This window comes from Ziziphus jujuba, chromosome 10, assembly GCF_031755915.1.
Source record: "Ziziphus jujuba cultivar Dongzao chromosome 10, ASM3175591v1".
NCBI classification, from domain to species: domain Eukaryota; kingdom Viridiplantae; phylum Streptophyta; class Magnoliopsida; order Rosales; family Rhamnaceae; genus Ziziphus; species Ziziphus jujuba.
Window position 1 is genome coordinate 8,474,441 of NC_083388.1, and position 15,634 is coordinate 8,490,074.

Sequence of the window (15,634 nt, forward strand, 5' to 3'; positions counted from 1 at the left end):
CTGGTTGAGTGTATTTTTTGCAAAATTGGATTTTGGTAATTCATAAATGAAGTTTTATATTAGATGTTTAGTTAATTTCACTGTGAATGAAGCGATTAATTATGTGGTTACACTTTGTTTTTGTATGCTAAATTCCCATCCTCGTCTTTTCAAGTTGCTCCATTAATTTTAACCTTCTTTCTCAATCTCCATCTTTTTACAAGAAAAAAAAATGCTACATTAACATTTAGCAGTAAAGTAAGTTGACAAGAAGTAAGTTGACAAGGAGTTTTATTCCACAATGAAGATTATGTATTAAAATCATTACAGTACTAACATATCACAAGCAATTTCTTTAATATTTGATAAACTAAATGCTTTAATCCCATTCTCCTCGATAAACGTGCTCTCTTGTTAAATCTTTAGTAAATGGATCCACAAGATTATCCTTAGATTTCACATAATCTATAGATATTATTCCATTTGAGAACAATTATTTTACAGTATTCTGTCTTCAACATATATGTCAAGATTTACCATTATAATTTTGGTTTTGTGGCCTTCCAATAGCATATTGACTATCACAATGTATGCAAATAGCAGGTAGAGATATTGACCATCTTAAAATATCGTTTAGGAAATGTCGAAGTCATTCTACTTCTTCTCCAACTATATCTAAAGCAATAAATTTAGATTCTATTGTGGACCTTGCAACAAAAGTCTGCTTGGAAGATTTCCAAGATACTGCTGCACCTCCAAGCATAAAACATATATACTTGTGGATCTTGAATCATTTGAGTCAAATATTTAATTAGCATCATTGTATCTCTCAAGTACAGCAGAATATCTTGTATAATATAATTCATAATCCATAGTATGTCTTAGACATCTAAGAACTCTAATTATTGTTATCCAGTGATTATTACTAGGATTACTTGTGTATTACTCAATTTGCTAACTGAGTAAGGTGTATCTAGTCTTATACAACTCATAACGTACATTAGACTATCAATGATTCGAGAATATTCTAATTCTAATACACAATTCCCATGATTTTTATATAATGGAAACTTTGGGTCTATTGGTGTTTTTGAAATATGATCACTATCTTTGTCAAACTTATTAAGCAATTTTCAATCTAGTGCTTTTGAGGCAGAATAAAACCATCTTGAACTCTAGAAATTTTAATTTCTAGAATAACATTTGCGATACCCAAATCTTTCATCTCAAATTTACAAATCAAAATTCTCTTAGTAGGTTGAATTATTTCTTTAGTGCTACCAATGATGAGCATATCATCTAAATAAACACATACAATCACATAATCATATTTAGTATCTTTCTCATAAACACATTTATCACATTAATTTATTATAAACCCGTTTGACTTCATTATATTGTCAAACTTTTTATGCCATTGTTTCGGAGCTTGTTTTAAATCATATAACAATTTTACAAGTTCACAAACTTTATCTTCATTTCCAGGAGCTATAAACCCTTCAGGTTGCCCCATGTAAATCTCTTCATCAAATTCTGTAACACCCCGTCCCAACTCACACCGGAATCCGTGCACGTTGACCGAGGTTGACCGTTGACCGAGCAGGTTAAAAGTTGACTTTTTGTTCCAGTTGAAATTTCTAGTTGACCAAGGTACCGTGGCGAAGTGCATGATGCCCCGAGTTCGTAGATTAGTAGCACGTCGAAAACGGAGCTACGGTTTGAAAGTTATGGGCAAAACAAGTTGAGGTGCAAACAGTCCAAAAGGTGTCAGGAGTTGACTTTTTCTTGTGGTGTAATTTTGTTTTGACTCTTGTATGGTTGTAAAGTACTCGTCGATACGAGTTCATAGACTAGCGGCACGCTTAAATCGGACATTTGGTTAAAAAGTTATGGACGTTTGAAGTTCGTCGGATACCATAATATTTTATTATATCTGGCTTAAGTGCACAGTGATGCCATGTGTCATCACCTAATTGGTCCACATGGAATGAACAGTGTCACCACGATGGCTTTTATTTGACAAAAATCTCAGGGAAGAGAGAGAAAGAGAGAGAGAGAGAGACCGACCGGCCGCCGGAATCTTCAAATTTTCCGGCCAATTCACATTACACGCGCCGTCCAGACGGAAGCCTCTCCTCATTTTTGACCAAACCCCAAAATTTCACGGCCGTTGGTCGCCGGACAGGCCCGGATCGAGGCAGCGAAGATCGGCGGCGATTTTTCCCTCCACCGCCGTTTGCCCTGTTTCCGGCCATTTTCAGGCCACACGCGCCAGCCACCCCTCACCACCTCCTCAAGTCCGGCCTACCCACCAAATTTCACAGCCACCGGACCTCCGACGCGCAGGGATCGGAGCTTTTTCCGGCGAGGGGCCGAAATCTTCAAACCTCGATTTCTCCGCCGTCCGGCCTCTGTTTGCCTCACCGTCGGTCCCATTGGAATCCTCTCTCCTCGATCTACAAATCTGCCAAAAATCTCAGCCAATGGCCACCGCACACACCGCCGTCGGTGAAGGTTGCCGGTGACCGCGGCGGCTTGCCGGAAGTTACTGTTCCGGTGAGTACCCAGTCGCACCGCCGGTCTTTGTCCACTGTGTTCGACCTCCTGAACCCGAATTTGACATCCTTTTCCACCAATTCATGACAGTTTGAGAGAATTGAGGAGTCAAAACCTGAAAGCTTTCCGGCGAGATTCCGGCCACCTCGGGTCCGATCACCGGAAAGTAAGACCGAATCCGTGATTCTCATCACTCAAGCTTCGATTCGGTATATAACTCGTAACTTTTAGTTGTTGTTGTGTTCGCTCCCCGGGTACCCATTTGGGAATTATCCGATTAAAATATTAATATATTCGGTTGGTGTACTATGGATGTTTTAGGTGCGCGTACGAGTAGTGGAGTTGATCCTGCGGAGGATCTTAGCTGATTTACGCGCTTAAGGTGAGTGACCCACCTTTAAAAATATTTTGGACAATTAATTATGTTTAATTGGTATTTAAATTATGCTCATGTGGTACAATTTAATTATGGTTTTATTGTGATTTAATTTATTTATTATGCATGAGCAAAGTATATTTCGGTAATAGTCGTACGTGGTTTTAAGTATTATTTTGAGCATAATTGGTTTAAATATTTTATGAAAATATTTGTTAAATTGGTGGTTTAATTTTACAATTATGCCCACGGTATTTTATTTGTTGAACATCGTATTACGAGAAAAATTATGGTTTATTTGTTATTGATGTTTTCGTACCGGTTTGTTAAATAAAAGTATGTGGGATGGTAAGTGTGAAAATTTAATATATTTCCTACGGTAATTTTGGAAAAACGGTACAGTTGGTTTAATAATTATTTTAGACTCATTCATACAGTATTGGTGTTCTGGTATATGTATATGTGGTTCAGCGCGCAAGTATTATTATTTCTCCCGTGAGTTGCCATTGGACCGTGGGCAGGCAAGTTTGTTATTGGCCACAGCCGCCCCCCTCCTTGGCCGGGATGATGGTTTCAGCAGCGGTACTGTCAGGACGCCGAAGTGCCGTTTGCAAGTTTCTCTCTTTAATCTCCCCGCCAGTCGGTGCTCAGGACGCTGGGCATCAGAGGGCATCACCGGTATATCGTGTGGTGCGTCAAGTGTAATTTTCAGATAAAGTTTCAAACCCCAAAGGTGTTCAAAATTTATTTATTATAATTTATTACATTTTAATTATATATTGGGGTATTTATTTATTTATTGTTTATCAAATGTTTGGTCCCTTGGTTTTCGGGAAGTACGAATATCGGGTTTTGTAAAATCCTTTTAAAAATGGAACATTTCCAACGGAGTGATTGGTGAGAGTTTTGAGGGAAAATTATCATTTCCAACTATTATTATTTATTTATTAATTGTTGGTATTAATTCGATTCCTTTATTTGTTATTTTATTATTATTATTATCATTAAAAGTGTTAAGTAGTTAGGGTCACTCATTGAAATGATTAGCATCTCACGTTTTTAAGTTCCGTTCCCTTAGGTGCAAGGGGTGGTAGACGTTCTTCCGGAGCGAACCAATTCTCCGCTGCTATCGTGTTTCGAGAAGTACTTTCGTACTCATTCCTTTCAGTTGAATTATTTCTTTCATCTTTGTTGTATTTCTGTTGAATAGCACTTCATAAAGCTCTGTATACTATTTGGACACTTATGTTTTATTTATGCACTGGTTTACCGTGATTGTTGTGAAGTGCTGTAAATTTATAGAATCAATTTGTAGTTTTTGTGGGAGGAATAAGGGGATGAGTATAGAAGTGTGTTTTCAGTGCAGGTGATTTTTGGTAAGTCCTACCCTTAGGGGAGATGCTGCCGGATTTTCCGTTGGAAGGTTCGGTGGTATTTCCCTGGGATCAGGGCTTGTCTAGGGTTCCGGGAAGGAATTCTGGGCAGGTCCTGACAAATTCACTATCTTAAAATGTCATTTTTACATCCATTTGATGTATTTCTAATTTTTTAATGCAACAACATTCGAATAGATGTAATTTTTGTAACTGGTGAATATGTATCAAAAAACCTACTCCTTCTTTTTCTTTGTAGCCCTTTGCTACTACTCTAATCTTATATTTATCAATTGATCCATCGACTTTCACCTTTTTCTTAAAGATCCACTTGCAACCTAAAGGTTTACTTCCAAGTGGAAGATTTACTAATTCCCATATATGATTTTACATGATGGACTCAATTTCACTATCGATTGCTTCTTTCCAATAAGGAGCTTCGGATATAGAAATAAGTTCTTCGAAATTCTTTGGTTCAATTTCTAATATGTAAGTTAAAATTTTCATACCAAAAGATTTTGAAATTTTAATTTTTTTGTTGCTTCTTGCCTCACTATCAATTTCCTTTTAATTTTCATTCTCATCATAAGTTCTTTTTGAAGAACTAGTATCACGTGCTATTTTACAAGGAAATACATCTTTATAAAAATATACATTTTTAGATTCAATAATTGTATTAACATGCACGTTAGAAATTTCAAATTTATACACAAGGAACCTATAAGCATTACTATTAATTGCATATCCAATAAATATACAATCAACAGTTGTAAGTCCTATCTCAATCCCTTAAGACCAGGTGTTATTAACTTAGCAAGACACCCCCACATTTCAAGTATTTATAGATAAGCTTTTTACCTTTCTACAACTCATAAGGCATCATATTAGATTTCTTATAAGATATTTTATTAAAAAGAAAATTTGCATAAAGCAATGCTTCCTCTCACATGTTCTAAGGTAAACCAGAACTTATTAACATACCATTCATCATCTCTTTTAAAATTCTATATTTGCATTCTGTAACACCATGAAACTAGGGTAAATATGAAACAGTGGTTTGATGAATAATTTCATATTCAGAACAAAGTAAAACAAAAGGAGTATCCATTTTTATACATTTACAAAATATAATATTTACACATATAGTAAAACATCTGTATAATAATATTCTATATTAGAATAATTTTTATCTAGTTATGAAAAACTTTAGTCCTAACTTAAATAAGTTATAAATAAAAAAAATAAAAAAAAAACTCTTCATTGTAATAAATTATGATTTTTTTAAATCCATGCTAATGAACTTTACCTTCACATAATAATTATCTATCTGTTGCAAAAAATTATTCAAGGTTCAACATGATATAAAATATTTGTGTAAAACTATTTAGGACTATGATTTATTTTTTAGAATTGTTACAAAAACTATAACTTATTGGTATATAACAACTTGTCAAATATGGAAAAAATTTTGTTGAAGGTAAAATATTTTTAACAACAACTCTACTAAGTTATATAGTTATAAATTTAATTTAATTCCAACAGTATGCTTATAAAGAGGTTCTACTATATAGAATTTATTAAATGAAAATTGGATCTAATCTTTTTTGGGTTCACAATAGCCCTTCACAAGAGAATATGTTACATGATTTTTGATCAATGGACCAACAAAGCATTCGGGAGAGACTTAGCCCATTCAAAGATAGACATGCTTCCTTTTGAAGGAAACCAATTCATAAAAGTTATGCTTTAATCATTTCCTTTAAACAAAATCTATAAGGATGATCGATATGCTGTAATAATGGGCTAAAATGGCTATAATTGAAGGAAACAAAATCAAATATGGTTCACACTACATAGAGGCAGAGGAAACTTTTAGAATGAATTTAGTTTTCTTGGACAAATACATATGCAAATTCTTTTATCAATTACCAACAAAGAAAAAAATGCAAATTCTTTTATCACCATTTACAAAAGAAAAAAAAATTATATATATATATATATATATATAATTTATAAAAAGATGCAGGCTCATTGTTGCTCATCTGACATGTCCATATCGAGGGATGCCAATTTGACTGAACACCATGATTGATCTAAAGTAGCGAGTAAAGGAAGCTACACGACCCACAATGAATGCATTATTTTTAGGCACCGTCGTTAAGTTTATAATTTTTATTATCTTCTTTTTTCTTTTTTCTTTTTTTTTTTTTTTTTTTGGGGTATATTGAGCTTATCAGTAAGACGATCCGTTATGAACCTGTGACAATTAAGAAATGAAGTTCTTCATGGATTATTTGCACCATTTTTTTCTTTTTTCTTTTTTCTTTTTTTTCTGCTTCCAGAAAGAAGCAAAAAGTATGACGATATTTATAAAAAATAAAAAATAAAATAATATTTAAAAAAAAAAAAAAATTCCCCTGCCATTTCATGAGACCAAAAAATAGGTCTCTTTTATATCTTTTTGATCTTATCATCCTTTTTCCATATGAAGGGAATTAATTGTGTAATTTAGGAGCCTCTTTTTTTTTTGTTTTTTTTTTTTTTTTTTTTCGTCCCCTAGGAGCAATATAATATTGTATTAAATCTTAGTTCCTAACGTTCACGGTTTGAATTTTCACAACAGCCACCATATCCACTTCTAAAGGCAAGGAACTTTGACAATGTTTTATATCTTTTTATCGAGTACTATATTGAGAATATCTTGTTTTTTTACTTCTATATTACTTTTTCTTAGGACCAAAAGAAAAAAAAAAAAAAAAAGTTACCCCACTATTTCATGAGACCAAAAAAATAAAATATTTTTGATCTTCCTTTTCCATACGAAGGGAATCAATTAATTGTGTAATTCAGTCAATTTTTTATATTTTTCTGGAGCAATATGGTATTGCATTTAAATCTTAATTCCTAAAGTTCCCGTTTTGAATTTTCACAACAGCCCCCCATTCTCTACTTCTAAAGGCATGGAACTTTTATAACGTTTTATCTAATCTTTCATAATTTTATTTTTTTTAACTATATTTTAGAACACAAAAATGGAACTCCAACGCAAAGCTTGCGGCCTGTTGATCGATTGTGATATGATCAGATACAATTAAAGGGGAAGAGATCACGCTTTCCTCAGAGTCCCAGCTAAAGAAATTATCTTAAGGGCAATAACTTGGGTTTGCTTTCCAACGAAACTTACGAGAAGCTCTTAAAACAAAATTGAAGTGTCAGAAACCTGAAGCAGATCATTCTACAAGCAACCAATTGCATTTTCGTCCGAGTTTGTGACCATGAGAAGTTGAGCTATAGTTTTGCAAGTCACAAAACCTTTCAATCCTTTTAATTAGCACTTTTAATTGTTTAGATCCATCTGAAGCAGTCTTACATGATCCAGGGAAGGGAAGGTAAAGTTTCAATTTTACTTTTTCTATAACTACATGAAATTTGACCACGTGAGAGTCTCACACTATTCCAAGAGTGAAAATCAGATGAAAAACTAAAAGACCATATATTGCAGTCCCATAGTAAACTCCAATACTTGATGACAAGATAGAACTCCTACCGTCTTGAGCCTCTCAGGCTACAATCTCGTCCTCAAGCATATCTGGTTGTTAACAATCTCGTAAAAGACCCAAAAATACAAAGGGCAACAATAAAGTCATGTCACAATGATTACTTAAACAGACAAAGACGTAGACACCCAAGAGGCAGAGAGCAGGATGATATGTTCATGTGTGGAGATAATTGGCAGCCATCATCAACTCTAGAGTCAGTTCAGGTTCAATATGGAATTCAGTCTCCTTCCCACTACAGAAACACCATATTCTAAGTCAATAAGGAGGGAGAAAAACACTCAACAAGAAAAACCAATAAGCAGTCCATCAAGTTGGTTGAAAGGAATTGTAAAAAGCAGACAAGGATAATATCAATGGGGAGAGAAACAATTTAGACCTATTACATGCCCATCCATTAGTATATCATGCCTGCCTATTGTCTTGTACGTACTAAAATCCCCAGCCTAAAATCAACTATATATTCAAAACAATAAACAACCCAAAAACCTAGCAAAGTCTGTTCAATTAATGGAATATTTGAATAGCCTAACACCCAATGCATATTCAAAACAATAAACAACTTAAAAACCTAGCAAAGTCCATTAAATCTATAGAATATTTAAATAAACATCTCCTTAAATGGCTTGTTTGTCCAAAATTAGTCATCCACGAGTTTCCAATTAATGCAAACTGCAATTCCTAGTAATGTTACTCCAAATATTAGATCTAACTTATGCAACTGAATCATCCATAGGAAGTGCAGTCCTTTAAAAATGATCTTCACATATTTCCTTCACAAGATAGCACTAAATTACCAAATTATTCAGCAGTCAAATTAAAGGACCAGCAAATTAGCAGGCCTAGGACATGTATTGGAACAAATTAATACTTAAAGTAACCAAGAGACCACAGCTATTTCTCCAATTACTTTGGCACAACAGGAAATGAACTGAAAAACGCATTTTGGGGAAGATGGGGAAGCAAAAGGTTTATTGAATTTGAGAATCCAAAATTCCATTCCAAATTGGAAGACCACAAATAAACAAACTTGCAAAAACCAGAATTAAAAACTAAAATTTTTTGTGTGCCAGTAAACAAGGCAAAAGAGTAATGAGCCATCAAAAAATTTTTTAGTAGGTTTCCTACTTCAATTAATTATTTGAGAATAGGAATCAGCATAAGAGAGCTGCAATTCAAACTAAATAATTTTGTGAATACATCATTGAAACATGAAGATCCAGATTCAGATTCAGTCGTATGCCATATTGGGATGAAAAAACAGTGAGAAGCTTCTACTCTGTTCACCTATCCTCTTTTAGCGTTTTATATATCAGTTTTCTGTTTTCTGAACAGAAAAACAGCTTAAAAACTGCTGACCAAACAGACCCTAAAGCATGGAAATATTGCTGTGTTTATGGGTGAACTGTGAAGAAAAGAGTTGTTAGGACCTCAATCTTCAATATTTACACCGCCAACTACCACCAACCAAACATGTAAAACTAGAGCTTGTAACTTAACCAATGTGTTGATATCCCTAAAACCCAAATTCTACTCAATAACTCAAGTAGCGGGTAATATCACTACAGAGCATAAAAGCCCCTTATAATATCAAACCTCATTAATTGGGTTGCCTTTCAAATTTTGACAAAATGTAAGCAAACCACTAACAACTGTTTCACTCAATATATAAGTTCCGTTTATAGATAACTCTTACTTAAGAAAAAGACATTACAAGTTTCCAACAAACAAGAAAAGCCACAATTCAGGTCCAGATAAAGATATAAAGGAAACATTATATATATATATATATAAAATCAAGATAAGCAGCAGAGAAATGCTAGAAAAGACCGCAATCGAAATTCAAAAAATGGGGTAATCGGTTCATAAAAAAAGCATCTAAGTAAAGCCTCGACGTGCAAAACACAGTGTCCCATAGTTGGATTTTGATTCCGTTAGAGAATCATAGAAAATAGCCAAACAAACATATATATATATATATATGTTCACCAACAAAGGATCATAAAATTATAAAAAAATAAAATAAACAAAAAAGAAACAAATGGTAGGAAATGGGAAAACCTGGCAAATTGAAGATTCCAATAGAAATACTTGCAGATCTTCTCAAGAATAGTTGTGCTTATCTCGGGGAAGGTCACCTCCCCATGCTCCGTTTCGGCAAAACTCCCTTTAATAATTTATTTACCCAATTAAATCATTCAAAATTGAAACAATCAAACAATTTTTTCAGAAAAAATTAAAAAAGGGAAAATCAATATATATATATATATATATATATACCGGGAGAGGTAAGCATGTTGCGGATGGTCTGAGAAACCATGGCGGCGTCTTTGTGGATTACGAATTCGAAACCCTCGGCGCTGATCAGCTTCACAGTGTCTTCCTTCCTCATCTTCCTTTCCCCAACCCAACCCCAACAACGATCAAGATTCCAATTCTCTCTCTCTCTCTGTGCGCGCGTGCTAGCGCGTTACTGGAGTTAGACACGTGAGGAGGAACTATGCAGCGACAGAAAATTCAGGAGCTTTTTCTTCTGGCTTTCTGTCAGGCGAGAAAGCGCGATGAAAACTCAAACAGAGTCTCAGTAAAAAAAAAAATATATATATATATATATATATTTAGTCTTTTTTGATAGTTCTTTTTACGCTTTTTTTTTTTTTTTTTTTCCCTTCTTGTGCGTGTGTTTTATGATGATCTTATCAGAGAGCGACAGATCTGATACAAATGTCATCCTGATCTTCCACTTCCACGCGTGTTGTACACGTCCCAAGCTTTTCTTTTTTGGGGTAAAGACGTTGTTTGTTTTGGGGTTTGGTGACATTCCGCTTTCCTCCCGACCCCCAGGATGCATATTGATATAATTTCGTGCCAATATCATATCAAACGGTACTTTTTTCCCTGAGTTATTGCACTATTTTTAACATCCAAAAAAATTTTATTTTTATATTTTGTATTTATTTTTATATTATTTTTTAAAATTTTCAATTTTGTTTTTCATTTTACCAGTTACCCCACTTTTTTTTTTTTTAATTTATACCATACGGACCTTTATATTTTACCTTAATTTTAAAAAATATTTTATGATTTGAAATAATTAAAAAACTTCCCTTTTTGTTTATTAATTTTTATTAAATTTAATTAAAAATAAAATAGTAATTGAGTATATTACAAATTTTAAAAACTAGAATTTGTCTTATCTTTTCAAAAAACATGAATATATATTATATCGATTAAACAATATAAAAATAAATGTATTTTTAATAATTATTTTATTTTGTAAAAGATTTGATTTCGTCTTTTTTTTTCTTTTTCTTTTTTTTTCCCCCTTCTTTCGTCTTTATCTTCACCTTTCTTGTTCTCTCCATTATTCCAAGATTCTTTTTTTTTTTTTTTTTGGGCCTTTTCCCTCTTCGTCTTTCTTTCTCTCTCAACCTCTCAAACCCCTCTTTTTTTTTTTTTTACCAAATATTTTTTCTTTTTTTCCTTCAACCTCTCACACTTTCTTCTCTAAGCCACGCTTATTTTTCCATTTTTTTTCCAAATGTTAAAAGAAAAAGAGAAAAAAAAATTAATAGATTGGTAAAATATTTCCACGTTTAGGAATGGGATATGCCCATTTTTTCTTCCTCCACTTCTTCTTCTTCTTTGCCATTATCTAGCAGATCAAAAAGGCAAAAAAAACCAAAAAAAAATAAAAAAATTGCTTTCTTCTTATTCTTTTTCTTCTTCTTGATTTGCAGGTCTATCTAACCGGGACAAACTTATGATTTGTAGATTTAGATCTAGCAAATTGAAAAGGAAAAAAAAAAAAAATCCTTCTTGTGATTTGCAAATGTAGTTGACACGATGTCTACTTTTTGCAATTTGCAAATCTAGCATAATAAAAAAACCAAAAATAAATAAATAAATCGTTTTCTTTTTCTAATTCATGTGCAATATTCTTTTTTTCTTTATTTTTTTTATTTTTGTTATTATGAATTTGTAAGATGACTAAACCTGTAAATGTAAATGACATTTAAAATCATTGTTTTATAAAAACCTTTAAATTTAAAAGGAGTGCAACTTATATTGATTTTGGGTTCAATCTTGTTTTTTTTTTTTCTTTTCGTGTTGTTGAAATTATCCAGACTGTTTGATTTTTTTTTTTTCAATTGGTTTTTTATATTTTGAATTGTAGAGAATAATTTTACTTTTTTCTACAGATTTTTTAAATATCACCAATATATTTTATGTATAACATTATCTTTTTTTTTTTTTGGACAACATTTTATATATTACATGAATATAAATAAATAGAAAAAAAAGGTTTTAAAAAATATTCAGTTATATAATAAATTAAATTAATATTTGAAAATATATTAAAAATAATTTTATGTAAAATATATAAGAAAAAATCAGTTATGGTAAAATAGCAAAATTATCTTCTTAATATAAAATAAGATAATTAATTGATATTAGCAATTATGAAATATTACGGTTTATGAAATGGTTTATACAAAACATTTAAGCAAATTTTGTTATGATAAAGTAAAAAATTATTAATTGGAAAAAAAAAAAAAGAAGTAGCAAAATTATTTTTTTATTGTAGAGTAACACAATTAATTGACATATTTAATTACTAGCCTTTTTTTTTTTTTGGTAAAAGGAATTACTAGCCAAATTGAATATATTTAAATATATCTTTTTACTTAATAATACAAAAAACAAAATTGATGCAAAATTTTAAATAATGTAATAAAATATGAGAATCATAAAGTAACAAAATTAAATAAGTATATATATATATATATATATATATATATTTTTATTACAATGGTATGTGCTAAAATATTAATAAATATAAGTGGGTGTTTATGATATTAAATGTATAAGTAATTAATAAGTCATTTTTAATTGTAAGGGTATTTGAGTTATTCTATGATGCCATGTAGGAAAAAGAAAATTTTTGGACGAAAATTAGCAGCATAAAAAGTGTTTTTAAATTGTTTTAAATCACACTATACTTTTTGAAATAAGGATAAAATACAAAAAGTCTATATGATATTAACTCTTCCTTTTTTTTTCACATATTAATCTAATAATACTTTTTATTATTAAAGAAAGTTGTAAAAACTAATATATTAAAAATATTTCATTTTATTAATTAAAACGATTCATTTACTATTGATATATTATTTATACACAAATTTAGATTAATAAAATAATTATAAAACAAAATATTACATTTAGTAATAATAAACACGGTAAAAGAAAATAATTAAATATTAACAAAAAAATGTGAAAATCGATTATTTATATGTTAATTTTACTTCAGATAAAATTAATTATCATAAAATACTCAATGTGGTTTTATCCACTCCTTTGGTCTATCTTTTTTATTTCCATCAAAATGCTTATTGCACAAGTCCTCATCTTGTCTGGTTGACCATGCACTTATGATATCTTACAATTTAACATCTCCAAATATAAAAGATATCATCATTTTATCGACAATTTGACATGAGAGTCACTAATTATTAACTATTATATATTTTTATTAACTATTATATATTTTTATATAAATAATTGTGATAGTGGAACATAATGAAAGCATATAAGTTCTTATACAAAAGGTCTGATAGCCATGTCTGCACTGATATATATATATATATATATATAAGACAGCATATTAGTATTGATTAATATCCAATCTATTTAATTTTTTTTTTTTTACTACAAGTAGTAATTGATATATACTATTTTTTTATTTTCTAGGAGAAAATCAATATAATTAAATAAGAAAGGTGGATTTACATCCCTTTCGATGACGAAGTAACCAAATGGGCCTTTTTCCAATTATATTATATATCACAATAAAATACAAAACCCAGCAAAAAACTCCTTTCTTGCTTCCATAGAAACATGCTCTTCCTTTGCCTTATTAATAGCAGTAGTAAATTGGCAATGCCAGGTAACCAAATTGTTTATCAATTAATATGTTTATTAATTTTTTAACCAAAAAAATAACAATTTCATCTTAACCATATTATTTAGTAACCAAGTTAGATAAACAACTTCTTCTCACATGAAAAACTACTAAATTCTTGAACAATAATTTCAAATTTCAATACTGACATTCTAGAATTTAAAAAAAAAAAAGCAAAAAAGGGAAATAGTAAAAAGAATTTGGTAGTTGTGGTACTGATGCATTAGGTAGCGTTGGCTTCAATCACTTTCAAGAATGCATGGAGAAAAATGGAGTTTCTGTTCCTCTTACAGAGCAATTATTTTCAGCGTTGGTTTCGTTTATTTTATTTATTTTATCTAACTTTAGAATATATAAAGAAATAAATTTATAATGGTAATCAGTTAAATTGTCTTATCAGCACGTTGAAATTTTAATTCCATAAATACATGAAGCTTTGCCACATAAAGACACTTCTAAATTTGTTGGGAATTTGATTTGGAACTTTCATATTTTCTTCTAATTGCTTTTTATCACTTTTATTTCACTCCTCTGTTGATTCCATTTGCTAATGATTGGTTCCATATAAAATATCACGGGTCATCCAAAATATAATAACAATAATAATTACTTGAAAACTTAAAAGATATGCAAGTGGTAATTATCTCATAAAAAAACATACATACATGATTGGTTGGGCGACCAAATGATAACTTTATTTTTTTCATAAAGTTTGAAAGGAACAATTTCAATGTTAATGCTCATATTTTTTTAAGATTATAATCGTTTCAACCATCCATAGTTTGTCTTTTAACCCCAAACAAAAAACCCAAAAGAAAAAAAAAAAACTTTAGAATTGAAAAAGTAAAAAAATACCATATTTATAAGATATTATTCTGTAATAAAAGAAATTTATTTTAATTGCTATTTAAACATTATCTCAAAGTATTTGTAGTTTTTGTTATAGAGATACAAACATCTTTTTTCACTTCCAATTTATACTTGGTATTCTATCCCTTTCTACAAACCTACCTGAAAACTTGTTCAATTTATTATTACTATTTTTAACATTGGATTAATCAATATACCATGACCCCAACATACTACTTTTTTAAATATCAATTATATATGTACAAAATTATAACAAATGGGTAAAGTAATTTAAAGGAAAATGTTAGGTGAAATGCTCACCTATACTGGCTCGCATTTAAAGTATTCAATAAAAACAAAATTAAAAATTATTAATACATGACTTGCAAACTTCAAGAGATTCAGCATTAAAAAATATTAATCCACCCAAAAAAGCTATGATAAAAATCAAAAGAGCTAAAAAAAAAAAAAACATTAATTTAATTAATACGTTAAAGAATATAATAGAATGTTGGTGGAAAAACTCAATACTTTTATCTCACTTTTTGACAATTTCAATGCAAATTATTATTGCCAATTAACCCAGGAAAAAAAATCAGTGCACATGCATAACCAACTTAGATTAAGAAAATTATTAAATAAATCAAACATCGAGGATACATTGTATAATAATAAAATATCAATAAACAAATAAAATAATTACATTTTAAAAAGAGTTAAAAATAATTAAAATATTAACTGAATTTTTAAAAAATGACAAAAACTGAATAAAAGAGGCGTGGAAGACACTAAACATCCTCTGGCACCACCTGCCAGCCTATGATTCTGCCAGTTCACCACTCCGTTCCACTGCCACCTCATAGGTTTGACAATCAAAACTTTTGTCCCTTTAATGGAAAACGACGTCGTAAAACACAAACCAATTCATGAGGCCATTTCGTTTCGTTATAAAACCCCCACACCCATTCCCTTCTCTCTC

At 30.7% G+C, this 15,634-nt stretch overlaps 1 protein-coding gene across 1 annotated transcript; it reads right to left on the bottom strand.

The window, feature by feature from the left end:
* Window positions 1-7,758: 7,758 nt before the first annotated feature.
* Window positions 7,759-10,455, bottom strand: LOC107410871 (uncharacterized). Its single transcript, XM_016018358.4, has 3 exons — window positions 10,122-10,455; window positions 9,903-10,008; window positions 7,759-8,076 (listed from the first exon to the last, which is right to left on the bottom strand). The coding sequence occupies exons 1-3, from the start codon at window positions 10,231-10,233 to the stop codon at window positions 7,998-8,000; spliced, it is 297 nt and encodes a 98-aa protein (XP_015873844.1). The 5' UTR covers window positions 10,234-10,455; the 3' UTR covers window positions 7,759-7,997.
* Window positions 10,456-15,634: the final 5,179 nt, after the last annotated feature.